Source organism: Carassius auratus, chromosome 2 (assembly GCF_003368295.1).
Source record: "Carassius auratus strain Wakin chromosome 2, ASM336829v1, whole genome shotgun sequence".
Lineage (NCBI taxonomy): Eukaryota > Metazoa > Chordata > Actinopteri > Cypriniformes > Cyprinidae > Carassius > Carassius auratus.
This window is the reverse complement of record NC_039244.1, coordinates 28,139,250-28,156,055: the sequence shown is the minus strand read 5'-3', so window position 1 is coordinate 28,156,055 and position 16,806 is coordinate 28,139,250. Positions and strand designations below refer to the sequence as shown.

The following is a 16,806-nucleotide window of genomic DNA, read 5'->3' as shown; positions in this document are numbered from 1 at the left end:
TGTTGTTCGTCAGTAGCCTGTTTTTATATTGGTTTTCTGTTCTCTGTAATTGCTTGTTAACTGATGCACATCTCATTGACTTTAGAGGCACAGTAAAAAGAAAGGAATGAATATCTGAGTCCTGTCTTACACAGTAGAGTTTCTGACACGATCATATTCAGCGGTTTATAATTTAACATTAACAGGCTCTCAGGGGTAAGAGATCTTCAGTGGGGTCAGAAACCCTGCCGTCCAGCATCTGGTCAGTTTCACAGACTTGGTCCACTCACGATTCTCTCATCACGTGTGTCCCTGTCTTAATCACTGTTTTGATGAGTCAGTAAGGAGCAGCATGAGTTCAGCTTGATCATAGTCCAGAAGTCTGTCTTTGGCTCATGTGCTGAGGTCAGCTGTGTGTGTTTCAGGGATAACAGAGATTACACACACACTGGAAATGTGCTTCATTATGTGATTGGGCCTCGTTGTTTCTCTACTGATCAACATCATCGATTCAGATCAAATGAGACGCGTTTCTGTAAATAACCTCTTACATGATAATTTGATGTTGAAAATATCAAATCAAATTCTCTTTTAATACATTACAGTTATATTAGAACGCTAGTAGTTATGGATATGTGGTTATTAGAGTAGAATATGATTCAAGAAGTACAGTGTAATGTGGTCTGGTGTGTATATATGTGTGTATTCCGGCTGATAAACGCGTGTCAGAGAAGGCTTTAGTCTCGGTGATCTGTTCGCGATTCGCGTTCGCTCTGTTTGGTCTCTCTCGAGCGCCGTAGCCGATCCTCCGAGGCACGTGTGATGTGGACTGTGTTCTGTGTTTACTCTCAAACTGACTAAAGTCCTGCTGAAGCTCTGACTCGACACAGGTACAGTCTCTCTGCCGGAACACAGCTTCACAACCCTATAAAACAGAGAAGCTAGCTGCGCACGAGACCCTCAGATATTAATATATAGAGCCTATACACGGACACACACATACTGCCAGAAGATTAATGTTGTACAGCTGCATCTCAATAAATTAGAATGTCGTGGAAAAGTTCATTTATTTCAGTAATTCAACTCAAATTGTGAAACTCGTGTATTAAATAAATTAAGTGCACACAGACTGAAGTAGTTTAAGTCTTTGGTTCTTTTAATTGTGATGATTTTGTCTCACATTTAACAAAAACCCACCATCTCAAATCAGAATACTTCATAAGAACTGTATATATATATATATAATTTTAGTGAATTGACCTTTTGGGAAGTATGTTCATTTACTGTATCTTATATACTGTATTATATTACTGTGTATTTACTTTATCTTCCTCTTGACTGTACCTCAGTAGCCGCTTTCTGTGGGGTCAGTGGGGTCAGGGCTTCCAGCGGGTCAGTGGGGCCTGAAGCTCCTCTAAAACACGCCTCTCAGGAACAACTTCACACAACCCCATCATTTCACCAACAAAGAGAAGTTCTCAGAAAACTAATAAGAAATAAGTCATATATTTGATAAATAGTTTCAGAAATATTTCTGCCTTGTATGTTGATTATAATCCACATCGAATTAAGTTATTTCAAACACCAACTGCTGACTGAAAGTGAGTTTTGAGCTCAACTTATTTTAAAAACTCTTTAATGTTGGTGTTGTTATCTTTCTGAAATGATCCTCGCTGACACTCTCCAGACACAGAGAAACACCATAATATGTTCATAACCCCTCCTCTAGCCCCAGCTGGCCCCCTTTGACCAAAGCTTTTCACGGGCCCCGATCAAGCCCCGGAAGTGACAGTGGAAACACGACTGGCCCTGCACTAGTACACCTGCTAGAAGATTCAAACACATACACACTAAACATGAATGTGAGTCCTCAAAGGGTTAGTTCACAGAAAAATTAAAATGATGTAATTAATAACTCACCCTCATGTGGTTCCAAACCCGTGAGACCTCCGTTTATCTTCGGAACACAGTTTAAGATATTTTAGATTTAGTCCGAGAGCTCTCAGTCCCTCCATTGAAGCTGTGACTACTCTGATGATGTTTTTCTTACCTTTCTGGACATGGACAGTAGACCGTACACACAGCTTCAATGGAGGGACTGAGAGCTCTCGGACTAAATCTAAAATATCTGTAAAAGTTTTTGTGCCAGTTATTGACATAAGGACGTTTTGAGGTTAAAAAGTCCCCTTAAAGGAATTTCAGTCGTCTTGTCTTCTAGGTGGCGTAAGTCAATCCATAGATCTTGTGATCATGATAACTATCACGGGTTTGCACGTGATGGTTAGGTTGTGCATCTCTTTCCCCAAATTTGACAATCTCTTTTCCAAATTGAAATTGTCAATAATTGATCTAATTGTGTTAATGTTGAAAGCTGTTCTGTGAAAGAGTTGGTTGGTTATCTTGCTTCAGACTGGCTGGCACACGGATTTGATTTACAACATCCTGTTGCCTTTCTGTGGAATTCGTCTCCTCATGTTTCAACCATGCTCCCAATCGAATCTTTAATTTGTCAGGTTTGGGTCTGATACACCACACTCTCCTTGTGAAGGGTGTCAATGATTGTCTTCTGGACATCTGTCAGATCAGCAGTCTTCCCCATGATTGTGTAGCACATTGAACCAAACTGAGACCATTCTGAAGACTCAGGAAACCTTCGCAGGTGTTTTGAGCTGATTAGCTGATTGGCATGTCACCATATTCTTATTTGTTGAGATAGTGATTTGGTGGGTTTTTGTTAAATGTGAGCCAAAATCATCTCAATTAAAAGATCCCAAGACTTAATCTACTTCAGTCTGTGTGCACTGAATTTATTTAATACACACGTTTCACAATTTGAGTTGAATTACTGAAATAAATGAACTTTTCCATTGCATTCTTGCACCTTTTTTCTGCAAACATGATACATAAATCTCATCAATAGTGTGAAGATAGATTACAAACAATAAGCAGCCCGTATTACTATTATTACTACTATTATTATTCTGTTTCAAAGACAGCTTTATAAAGACTGAACAAACCAACTTTAGATGCACCAAACTTTTTAAGCTGAAGAATTTTTAATAATGCTTCTTAGGTTATCGACCCACCTTAAAGATGCAGAGATGATGGTCCCAGTGATAATCATGGTGCTGCATCTGTTCAAGTGTATTCATGCAGCGAGGTGTGTGTGTGTGTGTGTGTGTGTGTGTTGCAGGCCAGCCGGTGACATGAGCAGGTATTATGTTGGTGTGGACGTGGGCACTGCCAGTGTGCGAGCGGCTCTGGTCAGGCAGGACGGTCAGATCAAACACATGGCAGAGGAGCCCATTAACATATGGGAGCCGTGTGCAGACCATTACGAGCAATCATCAGAGGATATCTGGAGCAGATGCTGCAGCACTGTGAAGGTGAGCACGCCTGCATCACCAGCCCAAACATCTCTGCATGGATCTCTGTTTACAGAGGGGTTGAGCTTGTTCATGTTGTTATAGCGAGTGACTCAGGACATCGATGTGGAGTCTGTTCGAGGGATCGGCTTTGATGCCACCTGCTCATTGGTGGTTCTGGACCGGCACTTCCTGCCTGTGGCTGTCAATCAAACAGGTGTGTGTTTCATGAGTCCGGCGGGTGAGTGCTACACACTGTCTGACCGGCGTGTGCTCGCAGGTGTCCAGGAGAGGAATGTGGTGATGTGGATGGACCACCGGGCGGCAGATCAAGCCTCTCGGATCACTGCCACCAAACACAGAGTGCTTCTGGGAGTCGGGGGCGTGATGTCACCCGAAATGCAGCCACCCAAATTACTATGGCTCAAAGAGGTGAGGAGTGTGAGCACCACAAACACTCTTATCTTCTTGAGTTTCAATCCTGAGTTCTTCATTCTGTGATTAGAATCTGAGGGACACCTGCTGGAGAGAAGCGGCACACTTCTTTGACCTTCCTGACTTTCTGTCCTGGAAAGCCACAGGCTCTTTGTGCAGGTGAGCCTTTCATTAGACTGCAGGGATAAAACAACATCGGGATTGATATCTAGAAGAATTTTTACCAAGTCATTTTAATTGATGAAAAATCAGTGAAATATTTCTTTTATTTGCAGAGGCTTCTGTGAACATGTCTAGTGATGCAGTGAATGTTTTATTAATGATCAAACAAAGCCTAAAGTTTAAATATCTCCAGTGAAGTGATGTGAATATATGGAGCAGCTAAACAGCAGTTGTGTGTCCTGGTGCAGGTCTTTATGTACTCTGGTGTGTAAGTGGACGTATTCTCCATCTGACGGCTGGGACGACACGTTCTGGAGCGACATCGGTCTGGAGGACCTGATGGAGAACAGTTACTCCAAAATCGGTAGGAGAGAGAGAACCCTGCTCAGTGCTTGTATGGTTCAGCTAACTGACGAGGTGTTGTGTTGTGTTGAAGGCCAGCAGACGTGTTGTCCAGGGACTCCGGTGGGACGAGGACTGACCGCAGAGGCGGCTGCAGATCTGGGTCTGATTCAGGGCACCGCTGTGGGCGCTTCTCTCATAGACGCTCACGCAGGAGGCTTGGGTACAGAACCACACGCTCCTCAATCTCACGCTGAGCTCCTCTTCTGTTCCAGTGTCTGACCTCGTTACTTACTGAAGTCAAACCACCATCAACTCTGTTTCTCCTGAGTAGATCAGACATCTATATAAACATGACTGAACTGACCACACTTGATCTAAGCCTTTCAATGAGAAATGTCAATAGGTGAACTATAAAACCGCTAGATTAAAATCAAAACAAAACCAGTTTTGTTTTTAGTTTTTTATGCACTGGTCAATGTTGATTTTTGTCTGGATTGCTTCCATATCATGTCTTCTTTCAGACTAGTGGAGAAAAAAACTTATAAAATACAAGTTTAAGCATTTATTATAATGCAATTTATCTATTTGTATCTATAGATTTCAACTCCAATTATATTAAGAGTTTTCTTTCTCTTACATGCACCAAAACTTGGTTATGCTACAGTCAGTGTTTGTGATTCAGCAGAGTGATCAGCTGGTGTAGTGTGTGTGACCTGTAGTGTGTGTGACCTGTAGTGTGTGTGATCCAGATGTTTGTGTGGTTGTTCTGCAGGGGTGATGGGGGCAGACGTGACCGGGCATCAGCTGCCCTGTGAGCATCATCCCGTCTCGTCTCGTATGGCCCTCATATGCGGCACGTCTTCATGTCACCTGGCTGTGAGCTTCGTTCTGATGTGAGGCTGTGTCTGTGTGTCAGATGGAGTGATGGCTGAATCTCAGCATGTGTTTGTGTTCGTCTCAGGTCAGCACACAGCCGCTGTTCGTCCCCGGGGTCTGGGGCCCGTATCTGTCCGCCATGCTGCCGGAGCTGTGGCTCAATGAGGGAGGACAGAGCGCCACGGGACGCCTGGTGAGAGCCGAGCGCTTCAGAATCAACATCATGATGAAAGTCTGCGTCAGACTGTGCAGTGATGGGACGTGTGTTAACAGGTGGAGCATGTGGTGAGAGGACACGCGGCGTACAGGCAGCTGGAGGAGCGGGCGGAGCACAGGTGTGTGTGTCTGTCAATCATCCTCCTCACATCTCTCTGATCTCAGTCTCATTTCACCAGTCTGCTCTGTGCAGCGGGACACACGTGTACTCGTACCTGAACGCTCACCTGGAGAGCATGAGCGCAGACGCAGAGCAGCTGACGGCCCGTCTGCACGTCTGGCCTGATTTCCATGGCAACCGCTCTCCTCTGGCCGACCAGACGTCCCGCGGCACGGTGAGCAGGACACGCCCCCGACTCACATCACGTCTGCTGATCACACACTACAGATGAGAACTGAAGGGTGTTGCCATGAACTTTCTATGATGTTGTGTTGTGAGTGCTAAGCTGTTTCTAGGATTAATAATTACAATGAGGGACAATATCCTTACTAATTAACATTTGAATGCATTATAATGGGTAATGGCAATGTTTTTATGAGGATAATGGTGAATGTAAGTGGCCCTAGAAAGAACTTGATTTTGTTGGTCAAATGAAATGTCTTCCTTTTCTGACGTGCTAGTTAGTGATGTGATGTGTTCACTGATGCGTTTGTGCAGGTAGTGGGTCTCACTTTATCACAGACACTGGATGATCTGGCTCTGCTGTATCTCGCCACGCTTCAGGCCATCGCTGTAAGACACACACACACACACTCTCACTCACTCACACACACACACACACACACACACACACACACACACACACACACACTCACTCACACACACACACACACTCACTCACACACACACACACACACACACACACACATAAACACACACACATACACACACACACACACAAACTCACACACACTCACACACTCACACACACACACACACACACACACACACATAAACTCACACACACACAAACATAAACTCACACACACACACACACATAAACACACACTAACACTCACTCACTCACTCACTCACACACTCTCACACACACACACACTCACACATACATAAACACACACTCACACACACACACACACACGTAAACACACACTCACATACATTCAGTCACACACACACACTCACACAGATGCTCCTTTATGAAAATGATCACATCTTCCGGTGTTAAAGAGCCAGTAAGATGATAATTCTAAGCATCCTATCACTGTTTATAAGTCCTGTACATTACGTTTAAATCCATCCAAGGTTAAAAAACATTGTCATTTTGTTAAAATATCATTTTAAAATTACCTGAATTCTCAGAGATCCCCGAACGGTTCACACGAAGCTGTTCAAAAGATTCAGTTTCCTTAAACCCCACCTTTCGGTAGCATACTGTGTTCTGATTGGTCAACTGACATAGTCAGGTTTGATTGGTTGTTCCGCACACACCTCCACGGTAAACTATGCGTTAGCATCTGTTTGGGGTGAATTATGTCTTATTCCTCTCATCGTGAAGCAAACAGTAAAATAAAAACTTGAACAGTCTCGCTGCTTTTCTTCTGTGTGTGTGTATTCAAGCCGCGCTTCAGTTTGAATCTGAATAGAGCGTTCAGCGCGGGGGCGTGGTCACATATAACGAAGGGAGACATGACTTTATCACAGGATATCTGTTTTCGGCAGCACTTGTTTAAAGTTGTTCAAAGTAGACATGTCAAGCTTTCTATAGATATCTCTCTCATGTCTCTTCGTTGAGTATTCACGGAGTTACACTTCATTTTAATGACGTGTTTGTACATGACGATCAGCGCAGACAGGCTGCAGACAGCACACATACTGATAAGACGCTCGGGAGAAAACAAACACATAACTTCATAATCATACTTCACGTTGTGATTCGGAGATGCTTGTTGGTCTAAATAAAGGTTGTAATGAACCCTCTTTTATGGCCAAACACTTTGAAAATCCTGCTGTACTTACCGAGATTAGAAAAGGTCAGAGGTCAGTTTCTCCCAAGACGGTAGGCGGAGATTATTATGCAAAGTGTTCTAGTGACGTACATAGAGATGGATTTGAAATCTATAACGACTCGTTTCAGCGATTCAGAGTTGACTCCTTACTTTAGAAGCCAATAACTTTATAAATCGTGTACTTTTTGGTTTAATTACTTTGCACATTGTTTACACTGATGGACAGCTACATCATACACTGTAATACAGGTCATTTTTGATTTCCCATCTGTGTGGCTCTTTAATGTGAATGCGTCTCTGTTGTGTGAAGCTCGGCACCAGACACATCATAGATGCCATGAGAGCGGCAGGACATGACATCACAACCCTCTTCCTGTGTGGAGGACTGAGCAAGAATGCCCTGTTTGTGCAGACGCATGCCAACACTACAGGTGACTGCACTCATGTCTGCATCACTGACCTGCGCAGACCACACGTCACACACACCCTCACACACCCATCACACACACCCTCATACACCCATCACACACACCCTCACACATATCACACACACACACACACCCTCACACACACCCTCACACACACACACAGAGTCTGAGCACTGAACATCATCACATGGCAGCACTGTGTGTGTGTGTGGTTAGTTAGTGGATGATGTGATTCTCTACACCGGTGTGATCTGTGAGATCTAGCTTCATGCATCCACTAAACCTACAAGATATTCTTGATGGCCCTTCTGCACCGCAGTCCTTTAACACCTGAAGTTTTGATGGTTTGCTGTAGTCATTTCGACTGGCTCACAGTATGCTCTCCACCCATTATTCCTGCACTCTGTGGTGAGTTCTGCATATCTAGCCTTCTTGCGCTCAGGTGCTTCCACCATCTGCTCTTCCCAGGGGACAGTAAGTTTCAGTAAAAGCGTGTGGATTGGTGGAGTGTACAGGTTGGATGTGCTGTGGAGAACATCATAAACTGACTGAAAGAGAAACTTAATGTGCAATGGTTCAGCTCTCCAGTGCTCTGTCCAGGTGATCTAGCGAGGCTCTTCATGCTCCCATCCGGTCCAGACTCTTTTCTTGTACGTGCCGAACATCTTGCTGTAGTGTTCTTCTTCCTCTGCTCGTATCTCATCCTGTACCAGTGTTATGATCAGGCACACTGGTCACAACATAAAACGACCGCGAAGTCAGTTGGACTCATTTATCTAGGGGATTTATTAATCAGTCGAGTAAATTACAAACAAAACAGAAAAATAAGAGGAAGACTATCTACAATGGGACAAAAACAAATGCAGGAAGATCAACAACAAGCGTGGATGCCAGAACTCAAGTCTCTCCTCTCCATGGAGTGCCTCTGATTTTAAAGGGTGTCTCTCCGCCCACTTGTTAATGATCACACCTGCACACAATAACACATGAAAACATATTGCCAAGCAGCCAAACATTAATAGAGGAAACAGAGCCAGCACAGGTAGTGGAGGGACGTAACAACCAGTTAATGCTTCTCCTTCCCATGGCTTTTGTCATAAAGTGGTTGGGAAAAACTGCCCAGTCCTGCCCACCTTACTGCCTCAGTCCCCAGAAAGATGTTATGCCAAAGCCATGCCTCCGCTCTATCTACAGCAACCTGAGCCTGACTTCACGAGGATTCCTGTAGTCGTTCATCAGTACATCATAACATCCCTGGCTTGAGTAATTTTGAACTCCTCTAGGCCACTGATAGCAAGCTGAAGCTCGAGGTAATGCTCATACAATACTGCTTAGAGAGTAAAGGAGCCCCAGCCTCCTCCAGATGAACTCATTGATAGTTTTCTCTACAGCTTCCACTGTTGTCATTGGCATCTCATACACTAGAAGAGGCCACAGCAGTCTTGGCAGATCTGCATGTTGATATATCCAGGCTTTGAACTTTCCTGGAAGCCCAGATTTATCTCTCACGGTGAGCCAGGCAGTCAAAACACTCCTGGTTGGTTGCATTGTGGCTGTGTCCTTCAGGAAATTGTCGAAGACCTTGCCCAGACTCCTGACTGTTTTTATTCTGTCACTGTTGGATGAGTCCCTCCCAATGTAAAGCAGAACTGGTCAGCCACTTTTCCCCTTTTTCATGACTAGAAACCTGGACTCATCGTTGTCCATGCAGTGAGCTATTCCAGTTCTCGAAGAAGCCATCTGCAGCCAGAAACAGATGTTGCTGTCACTGTTAGGTCATCTGTGAATGCTCTTCTGGGGGGCTGCCGAGTACCAGATCTAGACATTGGGCTTCTACATTCTACCTCCGCTGACTTGACAATCATGTTCATGGCTAATGCAAAGAGTGGCACTGAGATTGTACCCAACCAGTGCCGTGATGATATTAGTGACCTTGAAGAATCTCTTAACCTAAATTCACTATAATAGTCCAGAATTATGATACTAATCATCTCTGGATCATGGTGTCTTGTCATTGCTGTCTTGATGAGCTTGTGTGGGATGGAACTGAAGGCATGTGATAGATCTAGCCAGAGTGCTCCAAGGTCTCCTCTGCTTCTCTTGCCTCTCGGATCAGCTCGGTCACTATTCATGTTTGCTCCAGGCAGCGCTGGGACTCTCCCCTTCTGTACTGAGGGGTCTGTATGCATTCTTTAGGAGGAACTCAGTTAAACGTTGGGCCACAATCCTCTTCTTTCAATATTCCCTCCACCCTTTCCACTGCACAGCAACCTTTTCTCTTCACCAGATCACCTTCAAGATCCTCCAGAGACACACTAGGAGCCTTGAGCACTGCTTATAGACCTTATAAGCAGTACTCCACTGAGTTTGGCCTTGCAGTTTTGACTGCTTCTTTGACTTCCTTCAGGGTAGGCTCAGATGTTTAATTGGGTCTTTGGTTCCTGGAAGGTGTTACCAGTGCCTCACATATCCCAAAGTCTTGCTCCCTCAAATTGTCAGTAAAGGTGAAACTGAGATGGTGATTGCAGAGCAAAGGAGTTGGCCTCTCGGTGTCGGGGCGATTCTGTAGCCAGAAAGACTGTAGTGTGGTGTGTGTCTCTTCACTTCATTCTATGTATTTTCTAAGGTCAGGTTTGCATATTTTACTCTTAGATACTCTTTGACAATTTGATGTTTTATAATGCTATGATTTGATATGGTTCAATTTGATATGTAATTGGCAGAATACATATTTAACTGACTGATAATAAATTGTTACATTTGATTTTATTCTGTTTTACTCTGTAATTATTGACTCTAGTAGATTATCTTCCTCAAACAGGCAATATTTGTCTGGGGGATCTTCAGACCTCTATGATTTCTACACTCCTTTTCACAGATTCAGACTGCACTCGCCATTAATTTTCCTCTTGCTTGGTTCATTGCCAACTGGTTCATTGCTAGGGTGTTGCTATGTGGTTGCTAGGCAGTCGCTATGGTGTTCTGGGTGGTTGCTAGTTCTGGGTGACCAAAGTCACCTGATTCAGACACAGTCAGATGAAGAGAAGTGAGTGATCCTGCAGTGTTTCAGACACACACACACACACGATCTCTTGGTTCAGTGCACATTATGAAGCTTGTGTGTGTGTGTGTGTGTGTGTGTGCAGGTCTGCCGGTGGTTCTGCCAGCGGAGCGAGAGGCCGTGCTGCTGGGTGCCGCTGTGATCGGAGCCTGCGCTTCATCTGACTACAGCTCCATACAGGTACAGCCCTCACTAACACACCACTCCAGGATTTCATGTGAAGAGACAGATTTGATGTGTGTGACCATTACCTGTGTGGTGCCTCTTCGTAAACCAGCACTACTATCTCAAATATATAGTGAGTCAGTAGTAGCCTACCACTTAAACTAGTACCAGGTAAACACAGAACAGTACAGTTCAACTTGTTACAGGTGACTATTGAATTGACAGAATATTGTCAATGACTATAGACCAGATAGGATGAATGAAGATTCAATCTAATGAAGAGAAATGTAGCATTCATGAGGAGTTTGTAGGCCGCTCTGCACACACTCTCAGTCAAAGAGTACAGAATACCCAAGACAACACTCAATATAGCCCCGCCTCCTGAATAAAAGAGCCAATCGCTAATCAGTAAAGTCATCACTGCAGCAGCCGTTAGATTCCCGGTTGCTATAGAAACACTATATCTATAGGTTGCTATAGAAACGCGCTAGGACTGCGCATGCACCGGCTGATCTAGCATTAATAATACGCTTTTAACACCATCTGAAATTTAATTGTCATCTTGGTGAATAGTTTCGGAGAATCTTCACACATGGACATATAGTGCAAAGCACATCTCTGAGATTATTGAGTTGACGTGTCCCACCGAAGGCATATACCAGCACATGTTCATGGGGTAGTGGCTCAGGCTCAACACTGAGGATCGGTCAGGCCAGCAGATCATATATAAATAAGTTATTGTTATTTCACTGTTTTTGACCTGTGTAACCTTAAGATACCAATATTTTAGAAACCAGTGAAATTTTTAAATTCTCATTTCCAATTTAGGATCACAACACAAACTAATACCGGCATGACTACAATACAGATCAAACATTAATCTCAAGACCAGCCTCTTAACATCCTCATGCCTCCACTTAATGTTCACTTTATCAGTAAGATCTTCCTCATTCACTACCACACATGGACACATTAAGCCCTTTCACACATACAGACTTTTCCGGAAAATTCCCGGTAAATTGCCGTGAAGAGATCATGTGTGAACAGAATCTTTTCAAAAATACCGGTAAATTCGTTCCGGCAATTTACCGGTATGAGAAGTTGTAACATTACCAGTAAATTGCCGGAATGCTGCTGTGTGTGAACGCAGAAGGAAAATTACCGGAATGAGCACGTACGAGTTCAGAACGCGGTGACGTAAGATGTCTACTCCGGGCCAATCTCAACAATGTGACGCATTCACGCACTGTTTAATAAAATAAAATAAATGTTATCCAACTGAAGCGACGGTGAAATTAAAGCGCTTCTCCTTATCCGGGCGGATGAAGAAATTTGTCGTCATCTGAGAGAAACTGTTAGTGATGCAGTAACGTATGATAAAATAACTGTTACCTGTCTCCGAGAGCAATGCATTCACAGGACAAAGACAGGTCATCAATAAACTGAAAACATTGCGTCTTAATATCTAAAAAATAAACGACCATCACAAACGAAGTAGTAGTGGAAGTGTTTCTTGTTCCTATTATGACTTTTGTCAATCTATTTGGGGATCCTGCTACTCCACAAATCCTGTAGCTCTAAACCAGTGGATCTCGACCTGCGGAACGTCATGAAATCACATGCGGCTCACCAGGCCGAACACAATGAAAAATAATAATAATAGCTTTAGGTTTTTTAACTAATTTTATTTTTTACAAAGGGAAAAAAACATAGGGGACAAACGAGAAGTCGGAGCAGTGGAGAAGAGTGTTGGACATTCGGCATCAACTTTCGGTTTGCCCCGCATCTCACTTGAGGATGTTCAGCCCCTCTTTTTTTCCAATTCTCCCAAAACAGCTTATACCGTTTCAGCTATTAAAATAGTTCAGTTTTGTATGTTTGGAGCAGTTTTTGATCGTTAAACAGGCATATAAGTTTTGTTTTTAAAGCGGCCAGCACAGAGAGAGTTGATCATAGCCTGTGTTTAATCAGTTTAGCCTTCTCAAATCACCACGAATTGTCTGAAATAAAATCTAAAGATATAAAACAGTTCCAGCATGTAACAATGTTTTAAAGTTAAACCCAGATACATGTGCGCTATATCGAATATTTTGTGCGGAGAGTGCAAGATAAAGCACGCTTTTTTGGGACATATATTTGCCAGCACGATCATAATGTAAAATAAAGAAATATAAAATAAAGATGCTTTCTGCCGTCTCGTCTTGAACAGGAGAGCTTACAAAAATAAACCGAAACTCAGCGAATACATGCCTCACAGACATGATAAATACATCTATAGAAAGCTTTAAGTCCGGCAACTTCATCCTTGGGACACGGACTCAGAAAACACTTGTTTATTAGTAAATAATTCAAATATATTTTTACTATTTCCCTCTGTCACATTCATGGTCATTTTTCTGGTACTTTGGGACATCTTTTGAACTCAATTTGAACGCAGAACTGTTTATCTGCGCTGATAGACTATCTGATATGAATTTGGATCAGCATAGTCTACATTTGTGAACGCACCTTTTCTGCAAAGTGCTTCTTACAGACTGCAATTTACAATCGCAACTACATTGTGCTATTAATCCTTTCAAGACGATTTTCACTAAATTGGTCAGCTCCCGACAGGATCGGGTGTTTTATTAATGGTGAGTATAATTATTTAATCCAGTCGTCTATTACGATGTCTCTGTAACAAAAGCAGTTGCATGAATACTAAAGTTTGAAACAAAAAATTAAACCGTCAACAGAAATACTGAACACGTATTACCCTCCATGTTTAAAAATACAAGTGCAGCTTTTTAGAGATTAATGACATCACAGAATTTACCGGTATTTTGGAATGGATGTGTGAATGGTGCTTTTCCGGAAAAAAGACGGAATGTCGTTGACTGTGTGAACAGCGCATTTTTTAATTTACCGGTAAAGTCGTTCCGGTAATTTTATGGCAATTTACTGGTATTACTGTGTGAAAGAGGCGTCACCCTGTTTGCACATTTGCTTCTTGTACATCCCTGTGTATATTAATATTTAAGAATACAGTTTGCTTTCATGCACATTATTTTGCGTTCTATCTTTATTTCTACAATATACATCTTTTTTATATTTTATTCTTATATTTTTATTGTTTACTTTTATTTCATTCTTACATAACTACAGTATTGTTCAAAATAATAGCAGTACAATGTGACTAACCAGAATAATCAAGGTTTTTAGTATATTTTTTATTGCTACGTGGCAAACAAGTTACCAGTAGGTTCAGTAGATTCTCAGAAAACAAACAAGACCCAGTATTCATGATATGCACGCTCTTAAGGCTGTGCAATTGGGCAATTAGTTGAAAGGGGTGTGTTCAAAAAAATAGCAGTGTCTACCTTTGACTGTACAAACTCAAAACTATTTTGTACAAACATTTTTTTTTTCTGGGATTTAGCAATCCTGTGAATCACTAAACTAATATTTAGTTGTATGACCACAGTTTTTTAAAACTGCTTGACATCTGTGTGGCATGGAGTCAACCAACTTGTGGCACCTCTCAGCTGTTATTCCACTCCATGATTCTTTAACAACATTCCACAATTCATTCACATTTCTTGGTTTTGCTTCAGAAACAGCATTTTTGATATCACCCCACAAGTTCTCAATTGGATTAAGGTCTGGAGATTGGGCTGGCCACTCCATAACATTAATTTTGTTGGTTTGGAACCAAGACTTTGCCCGTTTACTAGTGTGTTTTGGGTCATTGTCTTGTTGAAACAACCATTTCAAGGGCATGTCCTCTTCAGCATAGGGCAACATGACCTCTTCAAGTATTTTAACATATGCAAACTGATCCATGATCCCTGGTATGCGATAAATAGGCCCAACACCATAGTAGGAGAAACATGCCCATATCATGATGCTTGCACCTCCATGCTTCACTGTCTTCACTGTGTACTGTGGCTTGAATTCAGAGTTTGGGGGTCGTCTCACAAACTGCCTGTGGCCCTTGGACCCAAAAAGAACAATTTTACTCTCATCAGTCCACAAAATGTTCCTCCATTTCTCTTTAGGCCAGTTGATGTGTTCTTTGGCAAATTGTAACCTCTTCTGCACATGCCTTTTTTTTAACAGAGGGACTTTGCGGGGGATTCTTGAAAATAGATTAGCTTCACACAGACGTCTTCTAACTGTCACAGTACTTACAGGTAACTCCAGACTGTCTTTGATCATCCTGGAGGTGATCATTGGCTGAGCCTTTGCCATTCTGGTTATTCTTCTATCCATTTTGATGGTTGTCTTCCGTTTTCTTCCACGTCTCTCTGGTTTTGCTCTCCATTTTAAGGCATTGGAGATCATTTTAGCTGAACAGCCTATCATTTTTTGCACCTCTTTATAGGTTTTCCCCTCTCTAATCAACTTTTTAATCAAAGTACGCTGTTCTTCTGAACAATGTCTTGAACGACCCATTTTCCTCAGCTTTCAAATGCATGTTCAACAAGTGTTGGCTTCATCCTTAAATAGGGGCCACCTGATTCACACCTGTTTCTTCACAAAATTGATGACCTCAGTGATTGAATGCCACACTGCTATTTTTTTGAACACACCCCTTTCAACTAATTCAACTAATTGCCCAATTGCACAGCCTTAAGAGCGTGCATATCATGAATGCTGGGTCTCGTTTGTTTTCTGAGAATCTACTGAACCTACTGGTAACTTGTTTGCCACGTAGCAATAAAAAAATATACGAAAAACCTTGATTATTCTGGTTAGTCACATTGTACTGCTATTATTTTGAACAATACTGTATGTTTATGTGTATTTTCATCTGTGTTGTTTTCTTTAATAATTGCACTGTCCATGGAGCGGACCTGACTCACGTTTCACTGCTGGTTATACAGTATATGCTGTATTTAAGTGTCTGTGACGAATAAAAATCTTGAATCTTGAAGACAAGTGAAGTACATAATAAAATGACAAGCAATAGCACAAATAAATGCAATATAACAAAGATGAAGATGAAATAGACAGTACTTTACAATGCTTGTGAAACTGTATGACTGTGAAGTAAATATACACAGATGAAAGCTACAGAAGTTTTGAATTCAGAGCAGTGAGTGATTCTTCTTAAAATGATTAACACCGAGAGCAGAAGTTATGAGGCTGCTGTCATTTTAAGACTTGATGCACAAATCCATTATCCAATATTTGCTGTAATGTATCCGTACTATATAAAGCACTTTAGGAATAAATGTGACTTGCCAAAGGAACATTCTGGTGTGTTTCTAGGAAGCAATGAGGAGAATGAGCAGAATCGGGCGTGTTATCAGACCAAACCCTGAACTCCAGAGGTAAGGTTCAATGATGAGTTCATGCTTCATTATTTTATTCTGTGTCAGTACAATACACTCATATCTCAGGATTCGTGTGCATCAGCGTCTGTAATAGTGAGACTGAATGTTGGTCTGTGTAAAGCTTCTACAGGAGGAAGTACGCTGTGTTTCTGCGGCTTTATGATCATCAGAAGGAGTGTGTGGAGCTGATGGAGGCCGAAGCTGTTTGACGCGGAGATGCTTTCTGAAGAGCAAGATTAAACACTGAGATCCTTGAAGACTGCTTCAGATAATAAACAACACCAGGTTTTCATTCATCCAGGAAATGTTTTCACTGAACGCACAAATACTGATAGTACTTAAGGGTTCAGCCTTCTACAAACTCGATTCCAAAAAAGTTGGGACACTGTACAAATTGTGAGTAAAAAAGGAATGGAATAATTTACAAATCTCATAAACTTATATTTTATTCACAATAGAATATAAATAACATATCAAATGTTGAAAGT

The 16,806-nt window shown here is 42.1% G+C and overlaps 1 protein-coding gene across 1 annotated transcript; it reads left to right on the top strand.

The window, feature by feature from the left end:
• The first annotated feature begins 132 nt into the window (after nucleotides 1-132).
• On the top strand, nucleotides 133-16,806 carry fggy (FGGY carbohydrate kinase domain containing). The gene is made up of 16 exons (XM_026197134.1): nucleotides 133-869; nucleotides 3,173-3,365; nucleotides 3,450-3,561; nucleotides 3,625-3,776; nucleotides 3,850-3,938; nucleotides 4,190-4,305; nucleotides 4,378-4,506; nucleotides 5,059-5,162; nucleotides 5,248-5,355; nucleotides 5,436-5,497; nucleotides 5,572-5,713; nucleotides 6,037-6,111; nucleotides 7,657-7,777; nucleotides 10,921-11,015; nucleotides 16,254-16,315; nucleotides 16,440-16,806. The coding sequence occupies exons 2-16, from the start codon at nucleotides 3,186-3,188 to the stop codon at nucleotides 16,525-16,527; spliced, it is 1,635 nt and encodes a 544-aa protein (XP_026052919.1). The 5' UTR covers nucleotides 133-869; nucleotides 3,173-3,185; the 3' UTR covers nucleotides 16,528-16,806.

Excerpts from the sequence above, each read along its gene's own strand:
- fggy (XM_026197134.1), top strand. The coding sequence starts at position 3,186 with ATGAGCAGGTATTATGTTGGTGTGGACGTGGGCACTGCCAGTGTGCGA. Across the intron at positions 5,498-5,571 it reads GAGGAGCGGGCGGAGCACAG|CGGGACACACGTGTACTCGT; the intron begins GTGTGTGTGTCT and ends TGCTCTGTGCAG. Across the intron at positions 6,112-7,656 it reads CCACGCTTCAGGCCATCGCT|CTCGGCACCAGACACATCAT; the intron begins GTAAGACACACA and ends TGTTGTGTGAAG.